General features: G+C 39.2%; 1 protein-coding gene across 1 annotated transcript in view; it reads left to right on the top strand.

Moving 5' to 3' along the window:
• Window positions 1-8,617: 8,617 nt before the first annotated feature.
• Window positions 8,618-20,907, top strand: part of NXPH2 (neurexophilin 2) — a 114,016-nt gene continuing 101,726 nt past the window's right edge. Inside the window, exon 1 of the mRNA XM_008570964.1 lies at window positions 8,618-8,706. Coding sequence (XP_008569186.1) covers window positions 8,656-8,706 — 51 coding nt within the window. The 5' untranslated portion in view covers window positions 8,618-8,655. The remainder of the gene's footprint in view (window positions 8,707-20,907) is intronic.

Here is a 20,907-nt window from a genome sequence, read left to right as displayed (position 1 = left end):
CTCTCTCTCTCTCTCTCTCTCTCACACACACACACACGCAAATGCACAACTTCTTTAGTAGCTTCACATTTCATGCTACTTTTTCCTGTTTCTGCAGGTCACTATAAAATAAAAATAAAGAGGAGTTTGGGCAGATCTGGGATGTTACTCATAAGATGTAAACAGCTATACATTCGGAGACCCAAATCCTGAGTCTTGTCACATGAGGGCTAAGTGATCTCAGGTGAAATTCTTGATTCCTCTGTTCTTTGGCTTTGTTATTGCAAATTTCATATAATACCTACCTTACAAGGTTGTTGTATTGGTTATATGTGCTAAGTTGTATGCAGCACCTGAGGTTAAAAAAAAAATAGAAAGCTCAATTTAGAAACAATCAAATATAAGTATTAGTAATATTCCTACTTGAACCTATAAAAATAACTTTTTAAAATATTCCATAGTCAAAAGAATGGCTTTAAATTATAATTATGTATTTTAAATTTATGTTGTCTCTCTTATTTTAATCTACACATTTATATCTATTGTTATTTAACAACACACAGGTAATTGATAAGTTTAATATATCATAGAGTCCCAGAACCAGCATATTCAATTTTAAAATTACAGTTTGAAAAAGAATACAACCTGAAGTAGGCATTAAGCAGCATAAGTAAATACAAATGACTGCATTTAAACAATTTAAAATAATTGAGTCAAAGGCAAAACTTGAATTTTCTTTTTTTCTTTTTTTTATTGAAACATAATTGATTATACATATTTGTGGGGTACAGAGTTGAATATCAATAAAAAGTTGCATCTTACTAACTTTAAGATAGAACATTTTATTTCCCTAAATATTGTTAAGTATCTATGCCTGCATGAATTTTCTGGATTTTTGCCCAAGTTAATGTCAACACATCAGGCTCTTTTCTTTATTACTTCCCAATCAATAATCAATGTCAATCTCCTGCCAATCCCTCCTCCCTTACAGCTATTTGCCCCAAATGGAACAGTTGTTCATTTCGCTACAAAAAGTAAGATCCTGCTACTCGTTGACTATGTCTCCTGCATCACTTACTGATCTCAATTTCTCACTGTTTTGTATTCCCTCCTGATATGTTCTTTTCTGCAAATCTGATTAAAGCATAATGTACTTCTCTGGATAATTTACAAGATGCTTAAAAAGGAAAGGTCCCGGGAGAGAATAGGATTTGGTTAGCATAAATTGGATAAATTGTAACTCATTTTGAATATTGTTTGTCTGTTTCCTTTCAAGTATTCTGAACAATACAATTAGTATTGGCATGTACTTTTTACCTAGCATTGAGTACAAATAAACTAGAAAGGATTTTTTAATCTTCTTTGTTCTTCCTTTTTGTATATGTGAAAACACAGGATTATTGATTGATTTTATATGGCTAAGCTCATTTTGAATTAGTGTCTTATTTTTATCCATTCACATTACTCAGCAAAGTGTAAATCAGATTTAAGCTATTCATAATCACCCATTTCAAGGAAGAACAAGCAGGCACTGCCTGCCTGTTATATTTCATTTATATCACAACTTGTATGACTCCTAGTCAAGGGATCCCCCAATCTAGAAGGCTATGAGTGATCTCTAGCAGTGATACTGTCCAAGAAGGCAGGTCCTCAACATGCTAAAAAAGATTGGCATATATTCAGCCCATATACAAAGTTATCCTTAAAAGAGCCAGGACAATCTGCCTGAAGTTCACCCTTTATGAGGCAGTGCCACATTTGGCCAGTAGATGGCACTTAAGATATTCTAATAAATGGAGAGAAGGCATCTCGTGCAATTTTTACTCTGCCAGGGAAATATCAGACAAGTTCATTTTAGATGAGTCGAGGAAGAAAATAGAAGTCTCCAAATGCTTAGAGATTGAGATTTTTTAAAAAACCAAATTCCAGTGGACTCTTAATCTAAACCTGTATTTTATCAGGGTAGGAAAATTAGCCTACTTGTTTCCTAAGAAAGCTTCTGTTTGAAGGTAGGAAGGTCCCACACATTTGATGACACAGACTGAAATAAAACATGAAAGCAGCGCATGAACGTAATGCTGAGGTCCAGAAAAACAACAAAGTAGACCATGCCAGTTGCATTTCACGAAAAGAATGAAGACTGAAAATGAAGCATCTTGTAGTACTAACTGATCCTGCTAAATTGCCTAAAACTACCTTCAGCCTTTGAACTTCCTATTCATGTGAGCTATTAAAATTTTTTTCTGTTGTAGTTCTTTGACTTGTTTGAGTTGCATTTGGGCACTTGCAATCAAAAGTGCCTTAATGATACATAGTGGGGAGTTGTAGGGGAGGTGGAGGTGGGAGTGGGTGTTCACCCCAATCTCCTTCCATCCCAGATGTCTGCCTTCCCTCTCCTAGGAACCCTAAGTATTGAATTTTTAAAAATCTGCTAGATTAGCTAAGATAGTATTTTGTAAGTGTCTTCCCCTCATTGCCCCTTTCATAATCACTGTGGTACTGGCAGTAGGCACTTCACAGCTCCACGGTACCCCACAGAGTAAGACTAGCATAGTCAAAAGATCCACTGACCCTGAGGTCAAGTCACCAACTGACTGTGCAACCTTGGGAACATCACTTTCCCTCTCTAGGCTTGTTTCTTCATCTCTAAACTGAAGGGGCTCAGCAAGACATTTCAATTCTAGCAATCTATGCCTCTGTTCCCTGCCTTGTCTTCGTAAAAGATGCAGTATCTGAAGCAGGTGAAGAGATTCCCCAGTAGCGACACCCGTCATATTTGATGTGCAAGTAGAAAAGGTGATTATTCAGAAGTTAAATAATTATGTATAAATGAACAACTCATGGGAACACACATGGAAAGATAATGACAGGTTTATAAAAATTCATCTGATTTGGTAGAGATGTAATGCAAGTATTTGCACTCAAGAGGAAGCTCTCCTCCCCAGCTGGGGCGGTGGGGGGCTGAGGGCCTCAACCACGCCCTCCAACATCCTCATCCAGCCCAGTGACAACCACCAGGCTGCCACCAGAAGCACCCTGGGCTCCCAAGCTGGGGCACGGGAGGGGGAACTGAGGGCCTCAGCCACATCCCCCTGATGTCTGCATCCAGCCCAGCCATGACAGAACCACTGCTGGAAGCCCCCGGGGATTCCCTGCTGGAATGAGGGGGTGCCATGCCCTCGATCACACCACCCTCCCCCTCTTCCTTATCCTCCCCCTTCATCTCTCCCCTCCACCCCAACTGCTCCTCAACAATACCTTAGAATATAAAAGTAAATAAATAAAAATAAAATAAATTAAGAGGAAGCTCTCTGCTGCCTTGTTAGTCTTGAGTGAGGTTGTTGGACCCAGCCGCCCTCTCATCACAGGGCCTGCTAGGATCCTGCCCACCTCTCGTCCCCCCGTAGCCTCTCTTCTTGGCTGCTGACAGTGGCGTCAACCACCAACCCACTCCCGTTACCTCCCTGTAGCATCCAAGTGAAGAGATAATGTAGAGGTAGTGCTGCAGCCACCATAGGTGCGGACAAACGCAGTTTTACTACAGACACTTTGATTTGTGTTTGAACTTGGAACCAATGATAAATTTATGCCATAAGACTTTATAAATGCCCAATCTTGCCCAAATATATACAAAGAAAATGTCCAGTTCTCTCCTGAGAAGGTCCTATAAAACCAAGAATATAAATGATATTCTGTGAAACAGATGTTCCAACTGTTAGGGCTACAATTCTGTAGGGGAGGGAAGGGAGGAAGGAAGGAAGAAAGGAAGAGAGGCAGGGAGGAGGAAAAAAACCAAGTTTCCAGTAGGTCAGCAGTTCTCAACTATGGCTGTATGTTGAAATACCCTGGGTGAAAAATGTCAATGCTGAATCCTACCCTCTGAGATGTTTAAAGTCCCCACAGAACTGAGGTTACCAGAGGTGGGAAAGGGGGAGGGAGAGTGAGGTTAGGGAGAAATTGGTAAAGGGCCACAAAAAATGATTACACTGTGTAATGCTGAATATGCTAATTGTCCTGATTTGAGCATCACACACTGCACCCAGGTATTGATATTCAACTCAGTACCCAACAGGTATGTTCCTTCGATTATATTTCAATTAAAAAAGAAAGAAAGAAATGGAAGCAGAACAACAAAAAGAGAGAGATGTTTAAAGTCTCCAGTGATTCTGTTGTGCACTCAGGGTTGAGATTCAATGCAACACAGCATCATAGTCTATTAAGTAGTGACTGAAGAATATTCAATTACTTGAGAAGAATGAACACTCAAAAGGGTTCTAGTTGTGAAGAATTGCTACCAGCCCACCAGAAAGCCCACACAGCTTCTTATTGCAGAGGTCTAAGAGGGCCAGAAGTCTTCCAAGAATTCTCTCTGTTGGTGGGATAAGTGCTGCCATTTTCTCAAATCCTGAATCCCACTTCTCTGAGGGCTGCAGAGTAGCCCAAGGCCATGTTTCTACTTCCCTCTCACCCTTCTAAAATTATTGCCAAATCAATGCTTTGGGCTTAATATAGTCAAATCTCTCTTCCTGATAATAAGATAGAATCTGTGGCTTTTAGCATCCATAGATCATTCCCACATCTCTGATTAGCTAGAGGTTCTTTTGTTCATTGCATCGATACTCTCATAACTGCTGGGGCCAGTTGAAAAATGCCAGAGGCAGAGTGATGAATTGGAAAGAGCAATGCACTGAGAATCAGGGTCTTGAATTAAGTTACAGATTTGTCCATGCCTTTATACGTGACCTGAAGCAAGTCACATAACCTTTCGAACCTCTGTTTCCTTAAATGTAAAGTGAGAAAGTTGGATAATAGGTAATATCCACTGCAACTCTGAAATGCCACCCTCATAGCATTTTCTTATCCACTTCCATGTGATGATGCTGATGAAGAGGAAAGGGTGAGAAAATGAGGACAGTGAAGAAGCTCAAGGAAAAACTAATAGTCTGAATGAGCCACAAGTTGACAAATTTGCTCTCAGAGCATTGAGTATGTCCCTACAAGCTGCTTTCTTAAAAGACTGCAGTGGAATCATATGCCAGTAAAATTTGGTAGGTTTCACTTTATGCTGCTGGTCTATTTGATAAGACCATTCTCACTCCCCTTGCACTGTGAAAATCAGCCATGCAAAAGGAGAAAGCAATAATCTGAGTATCTAGTTATTAAATTGACTCTAAGTGAGAAAGTGTTAATATTTTTAAAAAGACTCATCTAATGTGCCAGGAAGAAAGTTTTAAAATATTCAAACCTCAAGTTCAGTTCATTGTTCCTTTCAATAGCTCTTGCACCCACGTCTCTCCATCCATTTCTGTCCAAATACCGTGCCATCTTCTTATGCTATCTGCTCCTCAAGACCGTCCTGCATGTCACCGCCGCACATAGCTTTATACCTCTTGGTGTATGACCTGTCTACTCCAAAAGAGTTTTACTCCGTATTTCTGGCAAATTAAGTCTAAACTGTTTGGTTTGGCATTCTCAGATCACTACAGTCTAGCCCATAACCTGCCTTTCCTCTCACTTTTCCTCCAGCCAGTCTGATCTGCTTATTGTCCATTTCCCAGCTATGCCCAATAAAGTCCTCCCACCCTGCCTTTGCCCGTGCTGTGCCTCCCGTATGGAATGGCTTCCCCATTTCCTCCCACATAGACTGATCCTGGCCATTCTTGTGAGCTGAACCAAGTCACATGTCATCTCTTCCAGAAGTACTTATGCTGGCCTACAATGATCTTTTCTTCTTCTAACCGTTTAAGCAGCACTTGAATTTATACTTTCCTGTATTATCTACTGTGGTTTGTTTATTTCATGTTTCCTGGTTAAATGCATGCTTCTGAAGGAGAAAAATCAATGCATTAAATGCTTCTACCTGTCTTTCTGCCTGTCTTCCTTTCTCCCTCCTTCCTTCTTCCCATCCTTCTTTCTTTTTCTTTGTCATAGTTTGTATAGCAAAAGTTGGGGAATATTGTGGAATACAGCAAATGATCAGTAGTCACTTTATAAGTAAACATAGTGAGTTTTATTGCCCTACTCAAATCAATCCTCCTGCCCTTGGGACCTAGGCTTCTCTTTTACTAAGCCTGATCACTGGGAATGCAAGTTCTTTAGTGTCCCTTAAATTTTAGCATGGAATTCAACACCTCACAGCATGTTCTTCGGTAAGAATATTTAGTATCACTAAAGATATATATGCCCAAGTTTGGGTTCCACTTTTAGATTTTATATATGTTTCCCAAAGCACAGAAATAATCTAAGAAATATAAACAAATTGAGAGGAAAGAGTGAAATATTCCAGTAATTAACCACTTATTTATGAAGGGTCTTCAAAAGTTCATGGAACGATTCTTATTATCTTTTAATTCTATTTTTCCATGAACTCTTTGAAGCACGCTTGTATTTATTGCAGTAGTATGTTAAGTCACACACTCCTCATTTAGAGAGTTAGTGATAACAGAATTGCAAACTACTAAATCAAGAAGGGACGTCATCTTCTGGTTTTATAGCTGAGTCAGCTGAGGCTCAGGCAGGGACAGAGTCTAAATGATGTGGTGCACACTGCAAAACTATTTGCCTTCCTTCTTCTAGTGGTATCTCTTCAAAAAGAAGTTCCTCTATTTCCGTCAAACTGTTCCCTTTAACTCCTTTTTGTTTCCAAAAGGCTGTCTATAAATAAAATGCAGCCCTATCAAGGGACCCAAAGTTGAGTAAGAAGATTAACCACTTCCAAGTTTTGAAATTATCTTGTTTATGCTTCTAGGAAAGGATAGTTATCTAGAAGTGGTAGAACTGGACTCTAAGCTTTGGTAAAGAGAGAATTCGTGTGGGGTAAGGGGCAGAGTGGGTGAACTATAGATTCAGATATGCAAATAGTGATTCTGTTTGTTTTTGAGTCTGTTGCAAGGAGGAGTCTGAGGACAAGCAGAAGGGGATAGAGCTAGTGCATCCTTTGCCCTCGGACCCTAGAACACCCCTTGTCAAGTCTGGCAAGGGGTTAGGAAGGATAGATCCATGACCCTTGCTTGCCTATCTCCCTCTATACAGGGAATGCAATTGTATTGGAGAGATAACCCACCCGCAGCCTCAAGGACAACAAGCTCTCGAAGTCACACTGAGATCCCAGAACACTCTAGAATAACCTCCCTCCCCAACTGCACATATTTGGCACACCCAGTGAAAGCAAGACTAGACTAGGACTTTGCCCTACTCAAATCAGTCCTCCTGCCTTTGAGATCTAGGACAAAGGCTGCTCTGCTTCAAAGGTGGTCTTGGACCACTAAAAGACATAACCAACCCCCTCCATTTCCATTTTGGAGTGGGGGATGGTAAGAGGAGGAGAAAAAAACTCTTTTGATTTTAGAATTGCAAACAAAAACTGCGCTTTTTGTTGTGTTTTATTTATCTTTTTTTAAACCAGGAAATCAATTAAAATTCTACTCTTTTGCCTCAACATGTTTTTCTTCTGTAAGAGTTTAGCGTTTCTAGATGTAAGAACTAGCCTTGCCTCTCGTATTCTGTTGAAGCGAATTCATTTGATCAATAACGGGGTTGATGGATGATGCCTAAATTCTCGTCCACCGTGAACGGTGTGGGAGTCTGCGAGCCCCATTGCCTTTGACTTTTCCACTCGAGCGTCCAACACAAAGATACTTAAAGGTTAAGGATCTCTCCGATGAAGAGTTGTTAACACGGATGCCGAGGCTCACGGGCATCAGGTTTGCAGGCTCGCCTGGTCTCTCCAACGTTTCCTGAGTAGGAGGCTGCGGCGGAGCCTCCTGGCCTTATTCCGCTTCTCCTGCGCCCGGGCAGCAGGTCCCCGCGGCGCAGCTCCGTCGGTCTCCCGGACACCGAGCTTTCTATGCCATCTCCAAACCGGACTAAGCCGGGACCGCTGCACCTAAGCTGCGTTTCTCACAGTCCTGCCGCCACCTCTCCTCGAGGTCCCTGGAGGTCCCCGGAGGTCCCCCCTACTTCCAACTCTAGAAATCCTTCCGGCCGTGCCACACTTCACACCCCAGCCCGCGGCTCCACGAGCTAGGCTCTGCAGCGGAGTAGGGCGCGCTCCCGGGGCGTCCCGGGCTCCAGCCCACCTCCCCGCCCCAGCCCTTTCTGTTCACAGCCCCAACGCCCCGCCCCAGGACCCTGCCGTCGCCTTCCCCCCACACTCCCAAGGGGCTCTCTCGGCGCACTGCTTCCTGCATCCACCCCCCTCGGACCCCAGCCACCCAGGCAAAGCGAGAGCCAGTCAGTGGGCAGGGCGCCTGGCACCCCCACGCCGCCCGGCCCGGCCCTCTGCTGCGCAGGGGTGGAGCAGGCACCCGGCCTCGCGGGGCTCCGGGGCGCCGGCCGCCCCGGCGCACTCAGCTCTGCAAGGCAGACGAAAACAGCCTCGTAGGGGAACCTCCGGCCGGCAGGCGACCCCGCTCTTGCACCGACCTGGCCACCCCGGAGCCTAGGGCGCGGCTGGAGCCCGGCGCAGCGTGCCCGAGCTCGGGCGGCCCCGCACGCTCCTTTTCGGCCCCCTCCTAGGAGGGGCGCGCGGGGGCCCCGGAGAGGCACCTCCCGTCCACCCGCCCTCCCCAGCGCCGCGCTGTGTCCCTGGCGTCCTCAGTCCTGCCCCCCGAAGTGGAGATGCGCGAGAGGCAGGCGAGGGCGCGCAGCTCGTGAGAAGCCGCTCCAGCCGGCACCATGCGCCTGCGGCCGCTGCCCCTCGTCGTGGTCCCCGGCTTGCTGCAGTTGGTGAGTGCCCGGCCCCCCGCACCGCCCCGCGCGCCGGGGACGCGTTTCGGCGGGAAAACCTCGCCGGTGGCAGCCTCAGAAGCCGAGCCGGGGGCTGCTTAGGAAGCGGGGCTAAGGGCGCGCGGAGTGGAGGGGGTTTTAGGTTTCCTTAGAGATTGAAAGGGAAGAATTAGGGGCTTAGCAGGGGTTGGGACCTGAGGTCTGGGTTCAAGTAGGCGGAAAGTGTCCGGGAAGACGGTGCGAGAGAAGGAAGAGGTTTATTGACAGGCGGTCAGTGAGGGGATGGGAGTAGAGGGGTATGACGGGGAAAGGTTGAAAGACCTTCCTCCAGCTCAGAGTTTGAGAGGCTTGGTGGTTTCAGTTTTTCACGTGGTATTTTGCCCAGATGGCCACGGACACTTGTTCCAAAGAGCCCCCTGCATCCTCGTTCGCAGGGACGGGTAGTGGCGCCTCGCTGGGGGGAAACTTAGGCAAAGAGCGATCTGAGGGGCAGCTTGGATTTCTCTTGGTTTTCCGCCTGGCGCTGGGGACTGGGCTGGGGTTTTGTGCAAGCTGGGAGGCAGGCTGTAACTTTCAGGCCCAGCTCCACGCAGGAGCGCCCTCCGGAGCATCCCTAAGCAGTCTTTCGTGGTAGCCCTCTCCTGCCTGGTCTGGACGGCTCGGGGCCGCTGAGGAATACGAAGGGTATTGAAAGGTGGCTTAGGGTTCGCCAGCGACACTGGGCGACTGTTCGCGTTGTGACTCCCCTTGCTCTCCCTGAGAGGCGCCAAGCTCTGCTTCCGAGGTATACCTATGTGCGCTGTATGTATTGCTAGTTAGTTATACCTAAACGAGATGCAAGGTAAGACCTTCAAGGCGAAACTTTTAAAGTAAAATTATAGAAGGGGACTGCTTTTGCTCAGTCGACCTCTCTGATGGATTTCTCCCGATGTCTTGACATCTGTCTTGACAGGGTGCTATTAAGAGAGCTTTCTCCTGATGCCACGGTTACTTTTGTGCACAAACTTAAGACTTCGCCAAATACTTAGAGGATGACAATCTGTTCTTTCTTTCCCTTCCTTCCTTCCTTCCTTCCTTCTTTCCTTCCTTCCTTCCTTCCCTCCCTCCCTCGCTCCCTCCCTCCTTCCTTTCTTTCTTTTTCTCCTTCTTTCTTTTCCGTTTGGAGGGAAAATCAAGTCACTTATGAAAAGTTTCTTTATGATATGACATTGTAGAGGCAGAGGCATTTTGAAAGTTTTGAAGGTGAGCGGAAGGGACTCCAAAAGGTGAAGGAGAGATACAATGGAAAGGCCCATCATCCATTCTTGTTACAGCAGAGATTAGCTTCACCTGCACAACCTTAACCAAGAAATTCTTCGATGGCATCAAGAAGAAAATGCAGTGATATTCCCAAATGTCCTTGAGTGAGCCACCATTTACTGGCTATGTACAATGCTGCATGTTAAAATAAATTTTACATCTGAGGCATTGTGAATCCAAAACAGGGTATTTCAAAAAGTTCATGGAAAAATAAAATTAAAAGATAATATACGTCTTTTCATGAACTTTTTGAAGTACCTTCGTATGTGCCACATTAATCCTTAGTGTCACTTGCTTTTTAAAAATTTTAGTCTAGATCCCAATACAAAAGTGTTCTAACAAAGCAGCATTTGTATAGTGCGTATAAGGAAAAGCCTGAGGAAATCAGGTGCTTATGTGGGGTCTTTAGAATACATTCATGAATCTTAGTGCATTTATTTTTTATTCAGTGATCATTAATTATGTATCTGCATCATGTGCACTGTATTAGACTCTTAAAGATGAGGAAGTATATTTGGGCATGTGTTCCAGAAAAGTTCTTCTACCAGCTACTACATTGGAAATCCGCCCCCACCCCCAGCCCCATACCACCATAGTTAATAGGAAGGGATTATATTTACTCTCCTTAAGAGCTAGATTCTAATATTACAGCATGAATTGATTGATTAGTTTTTAAGAAAGCTTATGTCAAATTCTAATCCGTTTTTGGATTGTGCTTGGGTTGTAATGTTTTTTCCTGGAGCACTTTATCATGGTAAGAGAGGTGGGGAGCTGCAGCCCTGTGATAAGCACACATTCCTTACACTGCCATCCTTTTGGACAATAAAAGGCTGTTTACATTCTCCACATTCTTAGAGCTGTTGCCAGCCTTATAACACAAGGGGGTTAGGATGTGAAAGGAAAACAGTGTGGCTGAGCAGGGTAGATCTAAATTGAAATAGTCCCCATTCCTACCACATGCCCCAACCGAGAAGGTATCAAAAAGCACAGATCACAATGAACAGATCACAAGCCTCCTTTGGATGGCTCATAGTTTTGTTCTATCTTTTTCAGCCGATAATGAACTTCTTTGTTAAATCCTAACTGCAAGTGGATAAAATGTTTTCCAGATTTGAAGCTAGTCTTTTAATTTCTAGGAACCATATGTACTAAAAAGATTTGCCCTGTGCTGATGTACAGCAAAACAAACAAACAAACAAGCAAACAAAAATCATTTAAAAAAATTTGTTGTGTGGTAGGGGCAAAGTTGCATTATTGTTGAAATTGTATTTTACTTTTCCATCTGCACTGCCAGCCTGAAGAATATAATTTTCTTCAAAAGGCTAAATATTTAAAATGAGTAGTGGATTCATTAGGGGATATTGAAAATTTAATTGTACGAAAATTGCCTGTTTTGTTTTTTGTTTTTGTTTTTGATTTTTGTTTTTTTCTTTTTGTGATGGAAAATTGCCTGTTTTATTGAAAAGCAGTCACAGGGATTTGGACCCAAATAAATAAATAAATCACTAGCCGTGTAATACTGTTACTATAACTAGAATGTTTAAAATTTATTTTTGTGATATTTAAAATTTTTAGGAAAACAATAAGCTGAATTGATAAACATTGCAGAATGTATGTGTGTTACCTGTCCTTGCCCAATTTTCCTGGCCTGTGTCTAATGTTTTTAACAGACAAATTGCCATACCTAATTAATAGAATTACTAGTCATTTGAGAAATTTAAATATCCACTTTAAATGTATTCTTTTCCTTGAAATTTTTATTCATCAACATATTCTTTTTAAGAATTTGAGGAGCATATTATTTCCTTTCTGCCATCTAATGAAGAAAATTAGCATTCGAATTTAATATTATAAAAAAATGAGTCTTGTTTCATGACATAATACAAGGTAAAGATTTCACAAGATATCAACTTCTTACAGATTTGCATGATAATTTGTATCTCATAATAAGTGTGATTTTTGCCTTTAAGTAAAATGCAGATTGTGAAAGATTAAATTTGAATTTAAATGGATGATTAGCTCCTGCTGAAGATAAAATTTAGTGTTGATTTTAAAAATAAGTTTTTTATCCATTTCAGTTTGTTTTTCTGTGATACGATGCTGAGTTTATAAAATAGAAAAGTGATACGTTAGCAAATTTTTAGAATCTTATAAAATCAGAATGCTTGTGATGCAAGATGATTCAATTTTAAGTTCATCCATGTTATATAGTATTGTTGCACACAAAATTATTAAGGGTATTTAATTAATAATTTTAATATTTGCTTAGTGTGATATTCATATTTTTCCTTGTTAAGTTTTACAAGAAGAGATAACTCATGACTATCTTCCATTCAAAAATCACATTTTCCCTCATAGAGTCTTGATCAATAAACATCAAAACAGTATTTCCCAGTGTAGGATCAATAGTCATCTGTTGGCTGGAAGACAATGTGGAGCAGGAAAAAACACAACCAGCTTAGAGTTGGCTGGGCTTTAAAATTAAATCCTCATTATATATTTTTAAGTATGAGAATTAGGATAGATAATTATGTCCCTGGTTCCAGCTACCCATCTCCCCATAAAAGTTCTGTTCTCTTGGCCTGTTCTAAGATTAGGTTATCTGGTCCAGTTTTAAATGCCTTTGACGTAGGAAACTGACTCCTCTTGAGAATTTATATTATTGCTTAATAGATTTCCGAATGGAAAAGAAAAACTTTCTTAATCTTTGTTCTGCATTTTTTCTTAATTTTCTTTTTTTATTGTTTCCGATTAGTGGTCAGAATGCTAAATAAGGCCGGCTTTTATAAAAAAACTTTTGGAGGTTTACCTTGTTAGCTTAACATGTGTCGTTCTTGCAAATCGAATGAATTAAGAAATGTTAATTATTATAATACATTGCCTACCTTTTATCTATTAAAGAGCTAATCAATACATCTTGAATGATTTAGTCATTTAGTGGTAGCAATCAATCATGATTATAAATGTGTCACAGATTTGTGATTTTGTAAAAGCTCTAGGACTGTCTCTTACTGTTTACATATTCTGCAGACTCCTTTACACGAAGCTTTGCTGGGTAGGATTTGAAAAAAGAATTATAACCACACACTCAAGTGCCTATAGTTAAGGCTGTGTCAGCGTTTCTGTAAAGAATCTCATTTCTGTCTTAGCCATAGCACTATTGCTGGTTAGAAGCTGGCATTTAATATCTTGATTTGGAAGTCAGTTATTTTAAAGCCGCTTTAAAAAATTGGCCCAAATGATTTCAAGCACTCACCCATGTGAGGTTACTCTCTAGGTATCCTTAAAGTATGCAGGATGGTGATTTAACAAACTAATTTCTATATTGTTGACTTGATGACTAAATTAACAGGCAAAATCCTGTAGTTTTGATTTGCACAATGGTTATAATTTAAGTGGTAATATGTTTGAATTACTTAAATAATCTTTTCTCGATTAACCTATTTATTGTACTTTCCTAAGATTTTGTAACACTGTTTCATCGTATTTTTAATTGTGCCAAATTCAGGTGCCCTGGTCAGTGTTTTAATGAACCTCTGTTTACTAACAATCTATTGAAATTTGTATAACTTGTGATATGACCAATGCTGTAAATGACAACTCCATTCTTTATTTCAAAATCCTGCTAAATAAAAAAGATATCTAAAGCAATTTACAGTATAAATTTCCATATTGTAGAGAAAATTCTAAGATATAATTGGCTGAAAGCTTCCATTTTGTTTTAACTTATGAAAATCTAGGTAAAACCTTCAAACAACTGTTTAGCTCATTATTCTGTAAGATCAGTATATAATAAGGAATTCTGTTTATTTATAGAACTACCACTAAAAAATAAAAGTTCTGTTATTTAAACCCAAATGCTATAGGAAATATTTTCCTTTTTCCTAAGTCATTCAAGAGGTTCAAACGGTTGTCTTTAAAATTACTGTTCTTGTCAATTTTTTCTTTCTTAAATGGTAAGAGAAGTGGGATATTTTATAAACTTAAACAATAATGATAATAATGCTGTCTTAAATTTGCACTATACTTAACCATTTTCCAGTTTCTTTCACACAGTTTTCACATTCTTTTCTCCCAGTAAGACTAGAGAGCAGAGAAAGACATTTTAAATCTGTCCATTTATGTATTGGAAAGATCAGTGAATTTGGTGTTAAAAGATTTGGGTTCTGTTTCTAAATAAATTGAACTCACAACAAATATTTATTATGTGTTTTGACCCAGACTTTACACTGAGACTGTAGCAAGCAGTGAGGACAGAGAAGTAAACAAAACAGAACTGGTCTACGTTGTGTGTGAGTGTGTGTGCATGTGTGAGTGTGTGTGTGTGTGTGTGCGCATGCGCGTGTGTGTCTTGGGCTGGTCATTTAATAGCCTCATCTATAAAATCTATAAAATGAAATCATTCATGATAAAGGATGAAAAATTATTTCTAACATCTCTATCTTTTTAAAAATATATTGCAGCGGTGATTCTGGATTTTTCTTTTTATGAAGTACATCTTTAGTTACTATACAATTGAAAATATATCTTGCATACCAACATAATTGTTATAAATAAAAATTTTTCATGGGGTTTATACACATCACAAATGATACATATACTTAGGAGTAGATTTAAAATGCTATGAGACTGATTACTCTTATCTCTGCTTATGGAAAAGGAAAACAGTGAAAGTAGGCGAAAGGAATTGATGAGCCCTTATTTTACATGTATAATTAGCAAATCAATAAAATTTAAATTAAATTATTGCATTCAGGGTTTTTCTCCATCTATACCATTTTTAAATTGTAAATACTAACATCTAGTCATTGCTTCAATTTAAATAAAAAGTAAATTAACAGTCAGTTAAATTCTAATTACGAAGATAAGCAACATTACAGTTTAATACTGTTCTTCAACCAGAAAACTAGCCAGTGATTTTTGTATGCCTCAATAGCATACAGCCTATTTAAATCAGAAATACTTTTAACTAACTCCAAATATTTCAGATGTAAATGTTACAAAATTTAAAAACTAAAACCAACAAAGTATTGGCATGTGAGACCTATCAAAGATGAAGAAAATTACCAATGATCTTAATCTCAGGAGACAATCCAAGTGAAACAGAAAGACTGACTCATCCTTGGGGTTCAGTCCAACTGTAAACACTGTAAAAGTCTCTAAAAATGAACTGTGATTTTGTGATATTGCTGGGTTTTGGCCAAATAAAGCAATATGAAGATCATTGAAAACTGTGTAAATCTCTTCATGCAAGAACATAAAAGATTATGATTTTCAAGCATCCTCATATATAATGACAATTTTAAATTCTCATCAATTTTGCCTAAGTATTCACTCAAAACAGTAACTTAAGAAATAGTGTAGATTATTCAAAGGGAAAGACCACATGTGTAATGTATATGGCTGTTAAAAATGCATGTGATTTCTGTTCCAGAATTCTATTCTTCATTTGTGTGTGTAGACTTAACTAGTGAAAGTGGTTGATGAATATGAGAATCTGTATGATATTTTGAATGGATAATGTATACAGTAAGCAAATAGGGACTGTAAAGAACCATTTAACATTTTGTGGCAATGATAATATTTGTTAATGAAATTATGCATTTAGTCCAAACAGAAGAAAATTGGGAGTGGTTTAAGGGATACGTTTATGGAAATGGAAAGGGAGGTAAAGTCTTCACAGTCATGTTTTCCATGGTCTTGAATTCATCTGTTGCTCCTGTGTTGAGGACTCTCAAATTTATGCCACAGTTCCTACCCCAATGCTCATGCTCCGTGGTCACGTCTCCATAATTTACTGTTTATTTTGTCTTGGATGTTTCACTACTAACTCACACTCAACATGTCCAAAGCCACACACATCTTTCCTGAACAAGTGCCCTCCAATGCTCATGGATTCAGATCTTGAAGTCACCACCTCTGCTCTTTTTAATGACTGCAGTCTTTGTGCTAACACAGGTGACTTGGTGTAAAGCATTGTGTGGGTTACAAAATTCTTTCACGTATGTGATCTCATGGTTCTTCTTCATGTCAGCTCTCAAAGGTAAGCAGAGCAATAGTTATTGCATCCATTTTACAGGTGAAGAAACAGAAGCACCAAAGCTTTCACAGACAGACTACAGACCCCACGAATGGTAAAACCTGAATTGTCTACCCATTTCAGCCTTAGTTCATCTACTTGTAGCAGATTGTGGGATCCATGATGAGTGTGATCTGCCTAGATAGTCATTGGTGACACCCAAAATGATTTCTAGGAAACGTCCCCTTCTGCTCAGTGATTGCACTGAGGCAGAAACCTCAACTCATTCATCTTAAGGATATTTTAAACAAGTGTTGCCATAAAGTCAAACAAGTTAAACAGAACAAACGGATTCTTGGAGCACACTCCTTAATCTGGAGTTCCATTTAGACTGTAACCTCAAAGAGTCTAGTTACCAAGTGTTTCAGCTTTTATGCAGCCTTCATGTTAAGTCGATGGCTGAGTCATGTGGCTTCAGTTAGCATCAGTAGAGGACTTGAGAGCTCCTCTCTTAGATCCTCAGGATCTCCCCTACACCCCTCCACTCAGGATGTCACCCACACCACTCCGGATTGAAAAGACAAAATAGAGAGAAAATGTGGATTCAAGGGCCAATTAATCCTGGTTTTCATATGGACAAGTTGATAAGGAGCTGCGGGTGTGGGAAGCTGTCTAGTAAGTGCCCACGCTTATGCAGCAGCTGAAAGCAATAATATATAATTTTGCTTTACTAAGAGTACATCTGCTTTTGCTCTCTTTCTCCTTCTTACTTTTTATGAAAATACTTCCTTTATCATAAATGGAACATATTGTAGTGGACATCATTGCTTCTCCACCCACATCTCTTTGAGGGATGCACTTCGTTAGAGTCAGATCCATGTCATTCACTCCCCCTGGAAAGCTCTTGACTAGTGACTGACAGGTGCCAGAGGGTAAAAAGCCCAGCTCCCTTGCCCAGCATCCGGACAGCTCCAAGGTATAATGGATACTCTGGAGTGTCCCTGCAGGAGCAAACGTAACATCAGGCACAACGTAAGGTTCTAGAACATGCTTTTTTAATGCAGTATTATATTTTGGCCACTTTTGTAATGATATACAACAATTTGTATTTTCGAGGATTCATAGTATTTCATGGCATTGATGTGCCATAATATATTTGATCATTTCTTTATTAATGAATATTTGATTGTTTGAATTCTGTAATAGATTTGTAAGTATAACTATAAAACAGAGCCCTAAAATCTAAATATGCTGATTTGATGCTAAACATGTACAATGTGAATTTTATAAATATAAATTTTTCCCTAAATGATTTTGCCAATATATAGCACTACTCACAATGTATGTGCATGCCTATATTCCTACTTGAATATTGCTGTTTTTTTAAACTTTGCAAATCTATTACAGGAAGACGCCTCATTGTTTTTGAAATTTGTTGCATATTACTTGTTAGTAATGTACAGTGTGTTTCATATTTAATAACCATTTGTATTTCTTATTTTGGGAATTACCTTTTTAAGTAACTTTCCATTTTTAATTGTCTTTTTATATAGCCTTTAAATTTTTATAGTTTCCTTTTAATATTGGTTTTGCACAATTGTTTTTTATTTTATTATTCCTAGATATTTTATACATTACGGAGTTTTTATGGATATCTTTTTTACGCCTGACATTTTAAAGCTGGTTTCTGCTGGAATATAAGGAAAACTATTTATTTTTGGATATTTGTGTTTGTATCTGTTCGATTTCTGAACTGGATTACTAGTTCTAATAATTTTTATTTGATTCTCCTGGATTTTATGTCTAGACAATCATATCATCTGCAAATAATCTTGTATTTGGTTCTTTTGATTGAACATTATGTCTCTGATATTAATATTTATTCTCCTAGTGTACTGGATAGAATCTTCAAAATATTGTATAAAACTGAAATTAGACATTTATCTCATGTTTCCAATTTTAATGTAAACTTTACTAAAATGAAGTTTGTTTTTAATTTCTGATAAATAAACTATCTAGAATATACTTTTATAATCCATTTTAAAATGAATATACATCAAAAATAGAGATTGATTTCAGATACATTTTAGAATCTCTCATATTGATCATGTATTTTTAAAATGTTAATCTGTTTGTTTCTTATTTATAACAAGGTTTTAGAATTGTCTATATAATACACTGGTATATGCATTTTTATGTTATTAGTGTTTTATTTAGGAACACTGACTTTATACTCCTAAGTAAAATATAGCAAATGAAGCATGCCAGTTTTCTGTATCAGGGTAACTCTAGGATCATATAGAAAGACTTCTGTTTTTTTCCCTCTCAGTTTTTGGAGAAATTGAAATAGTTGAGAATTATTTTTCCACTGGACTTTTTTTGGAGTTGTTTTAATCTATTTGAGTCTTCTTTGTTTGGAGAAAGAAGATCTTTTATAAACTTTTCATTTCCTTTATGGTTACTTAGCCATTCATATTTTTTCTTCAACCCTTATTGAATCCCTTTTATTAATTAGAAAAGAAAATTATACATTTTTGTGTATCTTCAGATTTATTTAACATAATATTATACCTTAATTTTAAAAAACCTGTTTCATACCTGTGAATTCATGCCCTGTATTTTCCCTGAGTTTGTGTTATATTGTCTTGAAGCAATGGCAGGTAGTTGATGGTCTTCATTCTCTCTCTAGATCTAACACTGTAAGTAGAAGGCTTCAGTACAGTTTCCATATGTTAGTTACTAAATGGTCCAAACTGAACGAAGCCTTGGACTAAGGGGTGAGCGTGAAGGACCCCACCTGCTTTCTGCTTGGGTGGGGACTTCACTGTCTCCTGGGAGCTGCCCTGGTGCCTGCCTCACTCCCACCCGCTGCTGCACTAAGCTTGGTGGTAGGAAAGAGTGCTCTGCGTGGTTCTCCTTTGCCTTTGGTTAAGGGCTGCTCAGCATGCTTGGCTTTTCTATCATTCTGATTCACTCTTTTTTATATCTTGTAGAGATTCTCAAATGTTGTGGACTCTGGGCATCTTTCCCTGTTTCTAGCACCCATGTGCATTCATTCTTGTTTTTGCATTCCTTGTTCCTTTCATTGAGGTTTAGGGGGAAAGGCAAGGTAAATGAATTCACTCAGCTCTCCTCATTGCAGCTGGAAATCTTGTAGTCATTTTTGGCTCATCTTTCCTCATCCCGTATAATATCCATTCAGTCACAAAATCCTGTGAAATTTCCTTCCAAATCCCTCTGTAAACTTCCTCTCCCTCTCCAGCAATTTCATCACTACTGCAGCCTCCTAGCTGGTCTATTTTATTCTAACATGAGCCTTCTAAATTCATTCCATGTGTTGCAGAGTTATCTTTCTTAAATTCTCCTTTGATTTGCTATGCCATTCCACTATTAAGAATGAGATCGTGATTCTCTTTTTCTTAACACATTGAGTCTAAATTCCTTTTCCTGGCTTTTCCAGCCTTAAATCTCTTATCCACTGTTCATCACTCCTAACTGCACCCAAGCCTGGATCCTTAAAGTTCCATGAATACTTCAGGGTGGAGAGGAAAGCATAGGTTTTGATGTCAGACTAGCTTGGATTCTGGTGCTTTCTGTGGCTTCTTGGACAAGCTAATAAATCTACTAAATCTAGGTTTCTTTCTTTATAAAATAATGGTATTTATAGCTATCTCATAGGGTTATGATGATTCTATACAAAAATGTAAAATGCCTTGCACATCAGCTTAAGAAATGTCAGTTCTTCTTTTCACCTGCATCAGCTTAAGTTCTTTGTGTGCAAGCAACAAAAACTGATTCTGACTAACTTAAGCAGAGAAGAAATTCATTAAAATGGGGCAGTTCACAGGAAAGGTTGCAGAACTAGGCATGTCTTAAACAGAATTCAGGGTTTAGGCATCAGGAAGTGATCAATTAGGCAAGATTATGAATAAATGCCATTATTTTTCTTCCCAATTCTTGCTTCTCTGCATCTAAGATGTCATGTTCTGGTTGAGAAAGCCTTATTGACTTGGGTCATATGCCTTGGCTTGAGAAGGGTGGGCCACTTTGATGAACAGATTCACACATGCTAGGGAATCAACATTATGTGTTCCCATTAGAGAACTTGTGATCAGCACTCCTACTAAAGAAGATGTGTTAGAGAAAGAGGCTCAAACACCCACAGAGAAGACCCATTCCAGGTTTCCATCTTAATCAAAATAGACATAGACAACCAGAGATCACCAGACACTTAAGAGAAATTTTTTTTTTTTAAAAGAAAGACAAAGAGAAAGAGAAAACCAAGCAACTTACCCTGGAGAAAAACCATAATACAAGAAACATTAAAATTCCCAGTTAGTATTCTCAAAGAGTCAAGAAGATATTGTATCCTGAAAATAAGAGCAGGTTGCTATGAAGAAAGACCAACTAGGGAATAAAGAAGCATTCTTAGAAATGAAATTTGTAATTGAGAAAATAAAATATCAAGGAGAGAACTGAAAAGAATAGGGATAAAGACTATGCTGGCAAACTGTAAGGTAAAGTCTTGGAAATTTCCCATAACATAGAGCAAAAAGACCAAACTAGGAAGTATGAGAGAAGGGTTAAGAGACACAGAGGATAAATCCAGAAAAGTCCAATGAGGAACTCCAGAAAAGATGACAGAGGCAATAAAAGAAAGGACATAGGCAAAGAAACAGTGTTAAATAGGCTAACTCAAGAAAAAGTCTGCTGAAATTTCTGCATTCAGATATAAAAATAGAAAATCCTAAAAACTTTCAGAGAGGGCTGTGTGGTTAGCTGAGCTGGTTAGAGCGTGGTACTGATAACACCAAAGTCCAGGGTTCAATTCCTGTACAGGCTAGCCGCCAAAAAAAAAAAAAAAAAAAAAAAAAACACTATCA

Source organism: Galeopterus variegatus, unplaced genomic scaffold, assembly GCF_000696425.1.
Source record: "Galeopterus variegatus unplaced genomic scaffold, G_variegatus-3.0.2 Scaffold648, whole genome shotgun sequence".
Taxonomy (NCBI): domain Eukaryota; kingdom Metazoa; phylum Chordata; class Mammalia; order Dermoptera; family Cynocephalidae; genus Galeopterus; species Galeopterus variegatus.
The sequence above is the reverse complement of the archived record's forward strand: the minus strand, read 5'-3'. Positions and strand labels throughout refer to the sequence as shown.